Source organism: Anabrus simplex, chromosome 8 (assembly GCF_040414725.1).
Source record: "Anabrus simplex isolate iqAnaSimp1 chromosome 8, ASM4041472v1, whole genome shotgun sequence".
NCBI lineage: Eukaryota > Metazoa > Arthropoda > Insecta > Orthoptera > Tettigoniidae > Anabrus > Anabrus simplex.
The window spans coordinates 34,091,499-34,108,614 of NC_090272.1; the positions used below are offsets into that span (position 1 = coordinate 34,091,499).

At 39.3% G+C, this 17,116-nt stretch overlaps 1 protein-coding gene across 6 annotated transcripts in view; it reads left to right on the forward strand.

Moving 5' to 3' along the window:
* LOC136879074 (zinc finger protein 143) overlaps positions 1–17,116 on the forward strand; it is a 166,788-nt gene that overhangs the window by 78,359 nt on the left and 71,313 nt on the right. For all 6 annotated transcript variants that reach the window (XM_067152825.2, XM_067152824.2, XM_067152827.2 and 3 more), the window contains one exon: positions 9,967–10,168. In XM_067152825.2, coding sequence (XP_067008926.1) covers positions 9,967–10,168 — 202 coding nt within the window. The remainder of the gene's footprint in view (positions 1–9,966; positions 10,169–17,116) is intronic.

The following is a 17,116-nucleotide window of genomic DNA, read 5'->3' on the forward strand; positions in this document are numbered from 1 at the left end:
CATTGGACTGTTAGATAGGCAGGGGAGTCCTGTTCGTTAAAAGTGAGAAAATGTGTGGTGTTTCATTCGAATAAGTATTTCGTAATATGAAAGCATTGCTTTTAATCGCGCCATTCCTATTGACGTCATTGTATGTCCATTTCAGTTGCGAAAACCACTAAGACAGTCTTTCTGAGGATGTAAAAAGGCATTATAATGAAAACATCCCAACCTGATTGTGACTGATGGTATGAAATTGGGTCTACCATTATAGTGAAAATTCCCTTAGTCTTCATATGAGAAAAGATGTTTGGTGTCCTCCCGTCGTGTTTCTAGGGTAACGTTAAGAGCTATACAATTTAAGTCAATCTTGCTCACAACGTGTGTACACTACCTAACCTAGAATTCTGTATTCAATGTAGAATTCCATAGCGAAGCACGGGTACATCAGCTAGTTATGATAATAAAACACATTACCTCCACACCTTTAGATATCCATAAATACTGCAACTTTTCCAGTTTTTTTTCGTCATGGAACATCTGGCAATACCCAGGCACTTAGAGATAACAGACCTAACCTAAACAGTGTGGTCTCTGTATCTCAATTACAGCCGTTTAGGTTAATCCTGATGTGATAAATGTAACAAATGTGTATGAAGTACACTTAAAAATAAAGGTCTGCCTTTCAACAGCTGCAGTTATCCAAAGACTGCGTCCAGTCACTGTGTATTACATTCGGAAATACAATTTGTAACTTTTGCTAGCAACCAGCTGGTGGGATGGCACACTTTGCACAGCGCAGCTTTATTCGGAAGGGGTGGCACCAAATGGGAAAATACAGAGAGCATCTCTACAAACTGTTTGCGAATAGATTCTCACTGTTTGAATTCTGTAATCAGGAATGAAACCATTTTTAAAAGTTTCAAAAGGACCAGTACAGTATCACGAATGCTCTCAATGGCAGTGAAGTTGACATCATTTGGGATGGCAACAACACTGGTAGCAGGGAAGTTGGTGGCAGAAGATGATGATAATTCAAATGGAAGTGATTAGGTTTACTGTGTGATAGGCCTACTGCTTAACTCACAGAGACAAATGACTGGCCATTAAGTTCTTTTTCGTTCTTTTGTAATAGTATAGTATAATACGATAAATAAAACTGCATGTCCAAACCTTATCCCTTTTCTCTACGGGATTGTGTATGAAGTAAGATGAATCTGTTTAGCGAGTTTTTACAATCGGATGCGCTTCCTGACGTCAATCAACCTCATCAGAGGAGTTAATGAGATGAAATGAATGACACGATATAAGAGTAAGTAAAACTAATTATATTTACAGTATATGAAGGCCTAAATGTTGTGTTCACAACGAAGGTAGTCAATAAAACTCAGAATAAAATCATAAATTTGTTAAAGAATAGTGTAGAATACATACATGTACAGTTTGTAGTTCTTTATACCCAGAAGCCATTGCACAAAATGGGAGGCTATGCATTTTGGAGCCCCCCCCCCCTACTTTTGTGGCTATAAAAGTGAAAAAAAAAGATGGTCTGATATGCGAGGAAATACAATAATTCAAACTTGGACTTCTTCATGATTAATGGGGTTGATTGTTCTCACCACTGAAGTTTTCTTGTCATCAAGTTTCTTTGCAAGTTGAAGAACTGGGAAGTTGTCTGCCATCATGTTTAGAGATAACTCCATAAGGTGAGCATGAAATACTCTCCCAGTGGCTGCATATACAGACACACGTCGACCTTACCAAAGTATGAGAAGGCATTGCAGATGTATTTTGTCACTACGTTTGCAGCTATCCAAAATGTATGTCCTTCTTTATTGGGCTTGTTTACCATAAATTGGGCCAAACTGCACCTGGTTTTACTGGAATTTAACTACATTGACTCTTATGTTTTTCACATGGTTGGTAACAATGAATAGTTTTCCACAATCTTGTCCCAAATTTCAGAGACAAGAGCAAACTTGTCAGCTGGCAAGCGTTCAGCTCGTGCAGATTTCTTATTGAAATGGAGGACTTAGAGAAGCTGCCGAAAACTTTTTGACATCATGTCCTTCATGAATTGCTGTCCTCGGATACAAAGCCTACCACTGAGTCTATGACTTCATCATTAGTAAACTGAGTCTATGACTTCATCATTAGTACCTTTCTTCTCCTTTTTGTTGAATCGATGCTTCACCTTTTGAATCAGCACACAAAATCAAATGAATGAAAGGAACTGAAAGACAAGGACTGGAATATGTCACTCGAGTAGTTGGAGGCAATGGTTACCATAATGTATACCTGCGATGTTCAACCATAGACACATCTTTTGAACAATAATTGAGTGGCTCCACCTCTATAATATTGTACAATATTATTCCTTTTTATTTTATAAAGGAACATGTTTCGTCTCTTCCTTTTGGGACTTTTTAAAATTTTATTTTTACAATCTGCTTTACGTCACACTGACACAGACAGGTCTTATTGCAACGATGGGATAGGAAAGAGCTAGGAGTGGGATGAAAGTGGTATTCGAACCCACTATCTCACGGATGCAAGCTCACAGCTGCCCTAACCGCACGACCAACTCGCCCGGTCCTTGTGAGATATCTTCAGCCTAAAAATATTATAATGTTAAACACATGATATTCTTGGTAACACTGAAAACAATTACTTATCCTTAAATTGTTTCAAGAGTCAAGATCAAAACCTGCAATAAGCTGCTTGTCAATAACGCCAGTATCATAATTTTCGTTCTGCCATAACGATGTCATCTACATCACTCTGATAGGTCAGAGTCACTAGATTCCATTAAAACATCCCAAGACTGATAGAACACCTCGTTGTCAGCCTGCGGAGAGATGCTGCAAGTGGTGGATCTTTAAATCTCCTCCATCCTGAGCAGCAACATCCATTTAAAGCTCCTACATCAGTGAGGGGTTGATTTACTATATTGGTTATCATTACAATATTGCATGGTGTTTTCATTCAAGGTTTGATGTTTTATTATGGCAAATAAATATTGTTTTCACACCAGGCGATTGCTGGGGCTGTACCTTAATGAAGATCATGGCCACTTCCCACTTCTCGTCCTTGCCTATCCCATTGTAAAAAGAAGTTTTCTTTTTCTGAAACAGTTTTTGGAACATTTTCCATGTTTTACTGAATTGAGGAAAGGTTCATAATTTTTATTGTTTGTTGGTGTGATTTTCGGCATCATTTGAGGATAAAAGCGATACATGTACAATCTCCCGAGAAAAAGATCCCAGATTGACAAAGGTTGAAAAGAAATGGATGTACAAGAACTGAGACTGAAGAGGAGAAAGGCCAACCAATTTAAAGATGATGGTGCATGAAGATGTGGAGATTATCCTTGTCTTGTCTTTCTGTGTTTCCTGTTAGTCCTTGCCTTGTCTTTCTAATGCTCCCTTTCCCCACACTGACCTGTCGTTGTGTAACTCTTTTCATGTTCCTATCTCTCTACACTGTATATGATTTGATTTTACATATATTTGTTCTTTCTCATTCCAAATAAGGGACTTGGCATACCTTTAGGGTTGGGTTGTCTCATGGAGCTCCATTGGAATGATGGCCAGTATCAGCAGCTAAGGCATGTGATGGATGAACTCAACAGTAGAATCAACAGCAGCATTGGGGGCTCAGTGAGATCGATCAGGCTTAGCGTTAGGCAGCAACCGGCTGTAAAACTCCTGCCAAAACAGTCTGATCATGAGAAGAAGGATGTAGGATAAGTTGCCCCCATTCAAAAGTGAGGTGCAGGATAGGTTGCCTTCCTTTGAAAGCGAGGGCACCCAACCAGGGAAGGCACGTGGAATGTAGGCACACTTACTGACAAAACATCAAAGATAGCTGATATTCTGGAGAGGTGCAGATTGGATATCGGAGCTGTTCAGGGAGACAAAATGGAGAGGAAACAAGACCAGAAACAACAGTTGTGGACACAAATTGTTTTACAACCACGAAAGCAATATGCAAAATCGTGTGGACATAATTCTTGCCCAGCACCTCATCGAAAAATTGCAGTCAAATAGATAAGTGACTGCTTGATGGTGGTGAAGCTTGTATTAGGTGACGATGTCGGTCTGAAAGGGGTGTCTGCTAAGGTTCCTCAAGGTTTCTGCGATATGATCATCAAGCAAAAGTTCTGGGAAGACTATGAAACATCTGTTGCAACAGCTGCCACCTGGTGAACACATCATCATACAGGGTGAGCTGAATGGCCACATTGGACAGACTGCCAAGGACTGTCCTGAATATCATGGAGGCTTTGGTTTCTGAACAAGAAATGACCAGGGAGAGTAGATCCTGCAGCTTGCAGAAGCATACACTTTGTCGATAGTGAACCTCTACTTCCAGAAGGAGGACAAACACTTTGTCATCTATAAAGTCAAAAACTCATTCAAGCCTCAAGGGAGGCTGAGAGATGGCATCATGTGTACCCAGATTGATTACATCCTTTGCAACCACGATCTGCAGAAACAGTTTGCTGATTGTCAAGTCATTCAAGGTAGACCTATCACATCACATTGTTAGGCTTCTGATTGGTGAGTTAAAGCTACGTCATATGTGTACTTAAATCAGCTTGCCATATTGTACCGTACCCAAGGGTAAATATCCTCTAGGACGATGCCTCCATTCCTGTATGAACATCTGACTAACTCAGGGTTGGGTAGAGAGTGGGTTGGTTGTCGGTTGGGTCAGGATAAAAGTCGAAGTTCTACTCTAAATATAAGTAAATGACAGGAAAATGGAGGTATAACACGAATGAGAAACAATCATATGGGGTAAGATGAACTTATTTATAAATATCCCCAAATCATTCCACTTGAAAATTAATAAAATCAAATAATAAAATAGCATTACAAAATTTCAAAATAAAGGAAATATCTGAACATTTACAACGTTAATTATTTAAGGAAACAAAATTGAAATAAAGTATCAAGCACAACATTGAATACTTGTATACTTTCAAACTGATCTTCTTCTTATTTGTACATAGTTCATGGGATATATGATACGTGTACGCATACACTGCTATGTAGTTATTTCGCATGGAGTCACACTCTAACTCATCACAACGATACAGTTATGAATTTAATTTAAATCGAGAGTCGCCAAAAATTCTAACGTTAAAGAAAATTACAATAAAAAGAAAAGTTATGATGAAAAAGAAAAACTAAGACGCTATGGGACGTGATATGAACTATGTAAAATACTAGTGGCATTTCCTACGCTATATTTACAACAAATCAAATAAGCGACACTAAACACATCTATTTACATCGGATAAAGAGAAAAAGTCTTACGTGCTACACAGATTCTACGTGAATCGCGGTTCACCACAAAGGATCGATTCAGAACTAGATTGACCATCAAAAAAAATTCAGCACTCGGGCTATTCTCCATTAAAACAACGAGACAAGGTATTCAAACAACGAGAAACAATATACAACATCATCCTGAAAGGAAAAAACATATAAATAGCCACCAATATCATGTAGAAAGCAATGGGCAACATTGCCTCCTGCTGCATTTGAGCATTTGAGCGCTCAGCAGCGCGATCATCCGTCATGTATTTCCGGGTAGGCTGCGAGCTGAAAAAAATGTTGAACTCAACATTGTACTAAAGTATGGATTCTGTCTCCCAAGATTATCACAAGGAAATACCATCTCATTCGCGCCGTCTAATACAAACATGGCCAATATATCAGCTTGTAATGAGATAACGTCTTTCGTTGGCTATACGGAAAGTCACGTATAATCATTCCTTCCTAGCATGCTTTTACCATTTAACACACATCAGACTCATTAGTCTGGAATTTATTCCGTCAGTTCTGATAACAATATACTCTTAGAAGACAATTGCCAGGTACATATCCACTGCACATTATTCTCTCACATATCAGGCATGCAATCGGCCTGCATAAACACTTTATCATTCCGCATGCAATCTTATTTCTCATATCTCTTATGAATCACATTGGTCTTCTACATTATGAGATCCGGTTCGTTCCCTATGCAAATCATTGGGCAAAAACAGATTCCAACCTAAATTCGAAGATCCTATTCTTTCAACGTTGTTATGCAGCTCCTTCGGACAGCTTCTGAAATACCATGCGTCATGCAATTAGCTATACCTGTCTCCCTGAATAACCAAAATAAAATGATGTAGTAAGTATATAACTTTAATATTGGATGAATTTGTCAATCTAATCCTCCTAGTATTTATATATAAGGAAAACTCGGAATATTCTACACTAAGTAAACATGCATAACTGAACAACAAACTAATCCTAACAAATCCCTCATTATCCTAACTATCTAGTCATAAATCAGAATGAAAATGAAAAGTACATGCATTGTTCTCTTATCCGTATATACAACAATATCAAAATGAATCAAACACATGCCGTCAGGCTTACTTTACATGAAATAAAAAACCTTATCTAAACTGCCCTAGTACTTTAGCATAATTCATATAACATTCTATAATTAACACATGCGTCTTATCTTAAATTTGTGGCGACTTCCAGGATACATGGTACCAGCTCACATCCCTGCTATATATAGGGATCTACTCCATGTCGATCACAGCTTCAACACGTGGAAATGCACTTCCTTCTTCCATAAGCAAAGCCATCTTCTTGCTGAAAAGTTATTTACACTGGAACACAGAAAGCTTGGGATGAATATCTCCACCGCTCAATGCTACACGTGCCGAACAACCCTTGGTGACAAAATGAGGCAAACACACTGACACATTAATAATGCAAACTTCAACTTTAAGGGTATATACACAGTTTTGAGAGCGGCACGTGGTACGCTACGATAGTTCCTCGCGAAACGCGACCGATACGAAAATGTGAGACAATGGCACGTCTCTCCTGCACTTGCTACACTGCGGCTAATTATCACCGTCTATGTTGATTTTATATTATAAAATAATGTAATTTGAAATTTACTCTGGAACAGTTATATCTTCCAGCTGCACGACTGAAGCACTTGTTTGAAATCATATACTGTTACTGGTATAACACTTCAATATCCGTGATCACGATAACACTTCTACACTGTCCAAGCAGCCCGATCAGAATACACTTCTGCACTATCCAAGCTATTCGATCAGAATGACGCTCTTCAGAGCTTGGGTACTGAGGAAACCTCGGTAACGCCGTTTCAACTCTGGGGTTCCCGGATGTCTAAACAAACCACCAATCAGAAAGCTTGCTATGTATGATGACACAATATTAATTATTATACATTTATGAAACACAGTTCAAACAATAGCAAATCTCTTCCTCTAATTATTATATCGTATTTCTGATTATATTTTGCTTCTAGACCTATGGAAAACCGATGAATGACAGAAATTAACTCAAGCAACTATACACGTTGGTCAACCTGGGAATTAAGACTTGTCGCGATGTAGACTCCGTACTTGCCAAATCCTCACGTTCTCATTGGCCGCAATATTGCTTGGTCATCACCTTGTACACGTGCCGATCCTTCCCAACGCTTGGTTACGCTAAGCTATTCTCACGGTCACAAGGAAGTGTTAGGCAATATCCAGCGACTTGATGTTTCCATCGACTTCCTGTCTCAGCTATCTTGGGATTCAATACTCTACCATTTATGACTGTAATTTATATGAATAAAAATTTATATATTATGTCAAATAATACTCTGAATATTTCTTATGAGCCGGCAGGATACGGCTCAATATAAGATCAAATTTTTAAGCTAAAGGAAACACAAACAGCTCAGCCATTCATTGTGACATCAGGGCCTATATTGCTCAGGATCTGAAGCCATATAACACTTGGCAGGCCAGACCACATATGTGGCAACGTTTCTAGAGTTACTGCACGAGGGTGTCAAAAGAGAGACTGAAGATTGCCAAGGAGATGTGGCGGTGGAAAGATAAAGTCCAAGAGGCACTCAGGAAGAAGAAAACTGCTCTCAAGGAGTGGTGGCCGTCTAGGAAAGCTAGGGCGAGCAATGACTGAGGATGAGGTACAAGGCCACTAAGAAACTTGCAAAGCAGTAGAAGCAGAAGCTAAACAAGAAGGCCTTCTACGAAGAGATGCTAGAGGGTGTGAAACAAATCTATAAAGTTGCCATCCAGTGTGACAAGTACTCCAGGGACATGGACACCTCCAAAACTATTTGCAACAAAAGAAAAAAATTGCACAACATGAAGGAGTCATTGTAGGGGCACAAAGTGGGTACAGGCATAGGACATGGTAGAAAAGAAAACATTAAAATATTGTACCACTTGAAGCATTTATTGTAGGGCTACAAACACTTGCTGGATGCACTTAGTACTGTATTGGTCCCGCTTTAGCAGGTCAGGCATGGTGACATACAGATGTCGGATGTTCTCCTGAGGAAGATCCTGCCACATGTGGTGCAACTAACCTCAAAATCTGCTGTAGATTCCATTGGCCTAAGTTGCCGTCCAATCTGTTCCCGAATGTTCTTCGTGGATAAGAAGTATGGAGACCTTGCTGACATCACAAAGGCTGTGTGACTGGGTGAGTTGGCCCTGCAGTTAGAGGCACACAACTGTAAGCTTGCATCTGGGATATTGTGGATTTGAACCCCACTGTTGGCAGCTCTGGTTTCCCATTTTCACACCGGGCAAATGCTGGGGCTGTACCTTCAGTAAGGCCACAGATACTTCCTTCCCACTCCTAGGCCTTTCCTACCCCATCTTCGCCATAAGACCTATCTGTGTCACTGCAATGTAAAGCAAAAAAAAAAAAAAAAAAATAGACTGTGTGAAGCTGGGGGCATTATCCTGCTGGAAAATTGGGTTCTTGAGCTGCACTAGGAGGGGAAGCCACGTGGTTGCAGAATTTTGTGGTTGTATCACTGTGCCATCTGGATTCGTTCAATCACTACCAGTGGGGAGTGGCACCCCACATTGTGGTTTGTCATAGGAGTAGTGTGCAGAACCCTGCTTCATCACTGAACACCACTGCCATACTACCCGTTTCTGACAGAAGTTCAAACGTGTTCGACGATGCTCAGGTTGTAATGGTTCTGCGACACTGGTACAGGGACACTGTGATGAGATATTTAGCTCTGTTAGCCGCCTGGATATGATGTCTTAGAGTGTGCAGCTTACAGCCTGTCACGCAATGAAACAATCCTCCTTGCTGGTGGTTTGCTGGGGTCAACCTAAGCCTTCCCGACATGTGTATACCGTCACATTCACACTGCATCCAACACCCATGCCTAGTGTAGTCAGAAGGGTTCAAGTGGTGAGCAGTGCACCAAAACATTCAATCTGCCTCTTTCAAACTCATGTTGCTGGTCAAGGGCTTGTCAAATGTACCACTGGTGCATATTGCATGTTCACTCACCTTAGCGCTGTGGTTCACATTGATCAAGGTTATATTTGGTATCTTGCATCTATATGTATCCCCTCTAGTAGCACTTTCGTGCAGTAACCAGCATTTAAACTCAAACGGGACACATTTCAGCCTATAAGAATATTGCATGACAGCCTTCGTTGTACTTGCATGATTCCTGTATTGTGTACAATTTCATTTATTTTATTTTATTTTCAAATGATCTTGTAAACAATGGACACAGTAAAACAATGCATAAACATACTTCACATAACCATATTATCCATGCTTGCAGAGGTCATGTATTACAGAAACAATATTGCTGGCCCACCAGCCACCGTGAATTGATACTCATGTCTTTGAATGCAATGTGAGCGCGTATGATGCGCAGACCGCTTTCCGACTGTATTGTGTGTGAATGTATTGTGAGCTTATGGTCAGAATAAAAATACAGGTGTGGATCATATATGATGCACATGATGGTTAAAGTGTTTACTGTTTTCAGTGGCAATTATCATTAAGAATAAGTAATTTACTAATAATAGAATAATCAGGTGTATTTTATAATTTGGTTAGTTCACAACTTGCTGATGTAAGGCTCATGTGTTGTCAGGTTCATGAACGCTCACACACAGGTGATCGCCCATTCCGCTGTCCGGAGAGTGGCTGTGATAAGGCATTTGCCACCGGTTATGGACGTAAAGCTCACGTTCGAACACATACGGGTGAGAAACCATACAAGTGTCCAGAAGAAACATGTGGTAAGGGCTTCAAGACATCAGGAGACCTACAGAAACATGTGCGCACCCACACAGGTAAGTTTTGAGTTTAGTGGGCCGTGTAAGTAGTGGCATACTGATTGAGCAACTCACAAGAGTTATTGTTTCTTGTAACAGGTATGTAGTGAAATTATACAAACAAGTACAGTATATCTATACATATTAAAAAATAAGTCTCCAATAGTCGGTATTTGAGTGGGCTAATCTCGAGAACCACCATACAGATTTTCTTGTGATTTCCACCGTTGTATAGAGCATTAATAAAGAAAGGTTTAGATGTATAAAATGTTAATCTATGTAAAAGGAAGCCAAGCAGTGACAGCTTCAGCAAAGGGATTCAAAGAAGAAACAGACCTCCGAGTGTTTGCTTGACTTAAGCTGCCTAAACCATCTGCAATGTATCCCGAGTATGTGTGGAAGAATTATTGAGCATAAAATTATCTACAAAGATGCTGATGACTGTATGTATCTATCTGTAAGAGGTAGCCCTCAAGAGAGAGAATTTTATTTTATAGTTTGTGGTAAAATAGTATGCTTAAAATTAGAAATCATATTTTGATATTAATTACATAATCTTGATCAAAATAAATTGTCTAATTCACACACTTGCAAAACCACTTCTAAAGAAAGAAGAGAAGGCAAGAAGATGGCAGGAACATATCCAACAGTTGTATCAAGGTAAAGATGTAGATGATATGGTTGTGGAACAAGAAGAGGCTGTTGATGCTGATGAAATGAGGGACCCAATTTTGAGGTCAGAATTTGGCAGAACTTTGAGAGACCTAAGTAGGAACAAGGTACCTGGAATTGATGACATTTCCTCTGAATTACTGACTGCCTTAGGAGAAACCAGCATGGCGAGGTTAGTCCATTTAGTGTGTAAGATGTATAAGACAGGAGAAATGCCACTCGATTTTTGGCAGAATGTTATATTACCTATTCCCAAGAAAGCTGGTGCTGACAAGCGTGAAAACTACCGCACCATTAGTTTAGTATCTCACCCCTGCAAAACTTTAACATGTATTTACAGAAGAATGGAAAGTCAAGTTGAAACTGAGTTGGGAGAAGATAAGTTTGGCTTCAGAAGAAATGTAGGAACACGTGAAGCAATCCTGACTTTACGTCTAATCTTAGAGGATCGAATTAAGGAGGACAAGCCCATATACATGGCATTCATAGATCTAGAAAAGACATTCGATAATGTTGATTGGACCAAGCTATTTGGGATTCTGAAGGTGATCGGGATCAGATACCGAAAACGAAGAATGATCTACAATCTGTATAGAAATCAGTCTGCAGTGATAAGAATCGAGGGCTTTGAAAAAGAAGCAGCAATCCAGAAAGGAGTGAGCCGAGGTTGCAGTTTGTCCCCCCCCGCCCCTCCTTTTCAATGTTTACATAGAACAGGCAGTAAAGGAAATCAAAGAGAAGAAAAGAAAAGAAGAAGAAATTTGGAAAGGGAATCACAATCCAAGGAGAGGAAATCAAAACCTTGAGATTTCCCGATGATATTATTTTATCTGAGACTGCAGAAGATCTGGAGAAATTGCTAAGTCCAAAACAAAAGTAATGGAGTGCAGTTGAACGATGTCAGGTGATGCAGGAAATATTAGATTAGGAAATAAAGTCTTAAAGGAAGCTGATGAATATTGTTACTTGGGTATTAAAATTAAAATTACGAAAGACGTTATCTCATTGCAAGCTGATATATTGGCCATGTTTGTATTAGACGGCGCGAATGAGATGGTATTTCCTTGTGATAATCTTGGGAGACAGAATCCATACTTTAGTACAATGTTGAGTTCAACATTTCTTTTCAGCTCGCAGCCTACCCGGAAATACATGACGGATGATCGCGCTGCTGAGCGCTCAAATGCTCAAATGCAGCAGGAGGCAATGTTGTCCATTGCTTTCTACATGATATTGGTGGCTATTTATATGTTTTTTCCTTTCAGGATGATGTTGTATATTGTTTCTCGTTGTTTGAATACCTTGTCTCGTTGTTTTAATGGAGAATAGCCCGAGTGCTGAATTTTTTTTGATGGTCAATCTAGTTCTGAATAGATCCTTTGTGGTGAACCGCGATTCACGTAGAATCTGTGTAGCACGTAAGACTTTTTCTCTTTATCCTATGTAAATAGATGTGTTTAGTGTCGCTTATTTGATTTGTTGTAAATATAGCGTTGGAAATGCCACTAGTATTTTACATAGTTCATATCACGTCCCATAGCGTCTTAGTTTTTCTTTTTCATCATAACTTTTCTTTTTATTGTAATTTTCTTTAACGTTAGAATTTTTGGCGACTCTCGATTTAAATTAAATTCATAACCGTATCGTTGTGATGAGTTAGAGTGTGACTCCATGCGAAATAACTACATAGCAGTGTATGCGTACACGTATCATATATCCCATGAAGACAAGAAAAGAAGAAATTTGCTCACTTTGAACATTGATATACGAATTAGAAAGACGTTTTTGAAGAGTTATGTCTGGAGCATGGCATTGTATGAAATTGGACGATAACTAGCTCTGAAAGAAAGAGAATAGAAGCTTTTGAAATGTGGTGTTACAGAAAAATACTGAAAGTGAGATGGATGGACCGAATCACGAATGAAGAGATACTGAATCAAATTGGTGAGAGGAGATCGATTTGGCTAAATTTGACCAGAAGAAGAGATAGAATGATTGGACATATCTTAAAACACCCAGGACTTATGCAGTTGGTTTTTGAGGGAAGTGTAGGAGGTAAGAATGGTAGGGGTAGACCAAGGTATGAATATGACGAGCAGATTAGTGCAGATGTAGGATGCAGCAGTTTCATAGAAATGAAAAGGTTAGCACATGCTAGGGTGGTGTGGACAGCTGCATCAAACCACTCTATGGACTGATGACTCAAACAACAATTCACCTTAAGATAAAAATTCCCTCTTCTGAATATAATTTGTATGACTTCTAACAAATGAGGAGAAAGGAATGAGGTAAGAGGCTGGCCTTTGAAAAACTTTGCACTGAGTTGCATTCATACAGCAGGAGAAAAACATTTAATGTTGTCTACATGGATGTCTTATAAGGTCTTTTACCATAAATTCAAAATCGCTGTGCAAAGCCAGGGTGGGCCACTAGTACAAACATACCGATAAATTAAAAGTGGGAAGTTAGGAGTGAGTATAGGATCAGGTAGAGGATGAACACAGTGACAGGTAAGTTTGAGAAGAAAGAGTAACCGAAACAAACAGAATACACAAACTCTGCATACAGTTATACTCCCTAGGTTACTGAGTGGAGAAGTGTTGTCTTCTCATCAATAGACTCTCCCCTCATGAATTCTACTTATTCCTGATCCCAGCATGCTTGTTTTAGCTTCACTTTCATCAATCTATCTGACCTCCCTTGGTCAACTCTTCTTCTTTTCCGACCCCAACGCTGTTAGGTTGTGAGGGTCAGAGAGTTTTCCATTTATGTGCCTTTCGTGGCCCTCATCTTTCTTGGGCTGATAGCTTTATTTTTCGTAGTGTCAGATCCCTTCCTTTTTCTGTCACTCTGATTAGTGTTATATACAGGGTGGGTGGGAAGTGGCTCCCTAGTTTTAAATGTCCATAAGTTTTTTGTTAACAAAATATTTTCACACGGAACGAGTTGTGTTCGGTTCTCAGGACCATGAGAATGTGTGTACCACACTAAAATTCCACATATGCCCTTGCGTTGTCGACCAAACGACGTAAACATACAGGAATGTCATGTTTTTTAACAGATCCGGCCAATTGTCTCCAACGATAACTCCTGAACATAATGGGGCTTCCATGGTCTCCAGACATGGTCCTTCTTTAACACAACACGCACTGTATGCCTGCTGATTCCACTCTCACGAGCTGCGTGGCGTGCTGATTTACCAGGACTGCGAGTGAATAACCTTCACTGCCGCTACATTTTCTGGCGATCACGCTACCGAAGATTGTCCTCTTCTTGGTTTATCTACAACTAACCCAGTTGTTCTTAGCTTGGTGTGACAATTCCTAATGGTTTTAGCATCAAGTGTGGCATGAGGACCATGAACACCCCGCCACCATCGCTGAACAAGGGCTACAGATCGCCACACTTCAAACTGCGAAGCAACCTGGGCGCGCTCTTTTAAAGTCAACCTTTCTGCCATCTCGTTCACTGGAAGAAGATGCTACTGCAGGTCAGGGTATTCTCAGGGATACTGTAACAAAACAAAACAACTTTGATTAATAAATCTCAACTTATGGACATTTAAAACTGGGTAGCTACTCCCCACCCACCCTATAGAGGACTAGCAAGGTACCTGTGGTTCGCTACAGTATTATACTGAAATTTATAATTAAATGCTTAACGTTTTATATATAATCTGCCGAAATTCGCGATCTGACTTGTTTTCTGAGAGATTATGACAAAGTTCCTCCCATTTTTCAATCTTCCTTTCCAGCAATCGATTTCGTACTTCCCGGGCTAGGTCCAGGTATTCTGCCCGGTCAGTTGGGTCCCTAAATCTTTGCCATCTTTTCCTATAAGCATTTTTAATATGGATCAAATCCTTAAGGAGATCCGGCGTGGTGTCGTCTTGGGTGCCTTGGCGGTACTAAACCCGTGGCCTGTAATACCTTCAGTTTCTGAGATATAAGTATCCTCATTAAAGGCATTCAACCTCATTTTCACCCTTTTTTATCCCTCCTAGTGGGATTTTCCAAAAACAAAAAAATATGTGTTTCTTTATTTTTAAAGGAGATTCTAAATACCAGTTTTTAAATCTGTAAACTTTTAAAGTTTTGAGATATAGTTACACTCATTTTAAAAATTCACCCCCCTTTTCACCCCCTTAGCAATGGAATATATCCAAAAATCCTCCCTCAGCGAGCACGTATACTGTAATATAAATGTATCCTCAAAATTTCATTTCTTTATGTCCAGTAGTTTTGGCTCGGTGATGATGAGTGAGTGAGTCAGTCAGTCAGTCAGGACATGTTCTTTTATATAAATATACGGATGGTTGCCTAGTTGTACTTCCTCTTAAAACAATAATACCACCAGTACCCAGCCTAATCAAGAGGATGCTTGTAGAAAAGGCCACTCGGGAGAGATCGTTGGTCTTAATGACAGAAGTGTATGTTAAGGATTAAGCAGGATTGGAAAGAGTTGTTATAGTTATGATTATTCTTTTATTAGGCATATAATCTATTGAGCAAACTGTAGTCGAATATGAAATCTGAAACAAACCTAACAATCTGAGATCCAACACCATGAAAATAAAATGTTCTCTTCAATTGTGAACTCGTGGAACCTCAAATTTTAGGGCAGTCTAGATTACTTCAGTGATCATAAATTTATTTTATTTTTATTTTTTTTCTCAAGGAGTTGATGTCAACCTTTCACTGATTACTGCATCAAAAGATCAAATTTTGGTAAATCGATATGAATTTGGTGCTAGGGAAAGCAGATATAGGATAAGTTTAGTAATAAGCATGCTTGCTATATTATGCTTTGTGGACTGCTATACTGTATTTCCCTCTCTGCCTCAACACAACATTAAATATATTTATACATATTTCAAACTGCTCTTTTACTTTGCCTATTGCATTAATTTGCAGAACAAACAAGTAAGAGTATTTCCTCTTCCCGCACTTGATAAATTTGATGTCATACTACAGTGAGTTTCTCTCATTGGTTGGCGGGCAGGTGCGCCAAGCTTATCTGCCTCCCGTTGACTCATCACTTCCCGTAACACAGCGCAGCAACAGCACGGGAATGCCCACACTTTGCAGTTTAGGTCCGTGCTTAGAACGTGCATTAAGGGTTGATGTGTTGCTCCAACTGTTCTCGAGTTATGAAGTGTTACTCATAATGCCTCCCCATATGTACACGGTAGAGGAAGGGGTATTTATGTACGATAAATATGTTAAAACAGAGTCTTGCAGGGAAGTCGTTAGGCAATTTGTAATATAATTTCCAGGTGTATGCCCTCCACACAGAGAGACCATGCGGAAACTTGTAAACAAATTGAGAGGAACTGGTTCTTTACTTAGTCTAATAAGAAGAAAGGCGTTAAAAAACGTGTACTTAACGAGGAAAAAGAAAATGAAATCGCAGAAAGATTAGAATATATGCCTACAAAATCCCTAAGACGACTTGGACAAGAAGCCGGGGTTTCGAACGGGCTACGAAAATGTTAAAATTGAAACCGTACAAGGTAACAGCAGTACATGAACTGCATTCACATGATCATGATAAGCAGGTACTTTTTTGTATGTTGTGAAACATTCATGATGAAATAATTGAACAACGTAGTATAACAGATATTGGAGTACAAAAAACACCCATCAAATATACGAAATTCCTCTACAAGACGAACGAATCTGAGTATGGTGCGTAGTGAATGGGTACAGAATTATAGGACCTATTTTTTTCAGGGCATAATAAATGCACAAAGATACATGGATAATATTCACAAAACATTTTTTGCAAACTGACTGACACTGACTGTCGAAAAGGATATTTTCAGCAAGGCTCTGCCACTATGCATACACATTAAACATAATTGAAGAGATTTTTGAAGACCAGGTTATTAGTACGGACTTATGACTGTCATGCTTCCCAGATTCAACTGTTTGTAACTGTTATTTATGGGGGAGCTTAAAGAATAAAGTGTATACAAGAAACTCTGACATGTTGGACGAACTGAGAGAACATATCCAGAGAGAAATAGCCTCAATTATGGAAAGCGAACTTATGCGTGTGAATGTGTGAAATGGAGTTTACTACGACGATGCGAAAAATGTGTGTATGCAGGAGGAGAACATTTCCAACATCTCCTGTCATAAAGTATGTATAAGTACTTTAAAGCAGAAACAGGTTCCAAGAAGGACATTCCAGCAATCATTAATGAACAAGGTGAGTGTGTATGTGAGGATCTTCATAATGCAGGGGTATTCAGTCAGCAGTATGTAAAGATTGTTGGTTACAAGGATAATA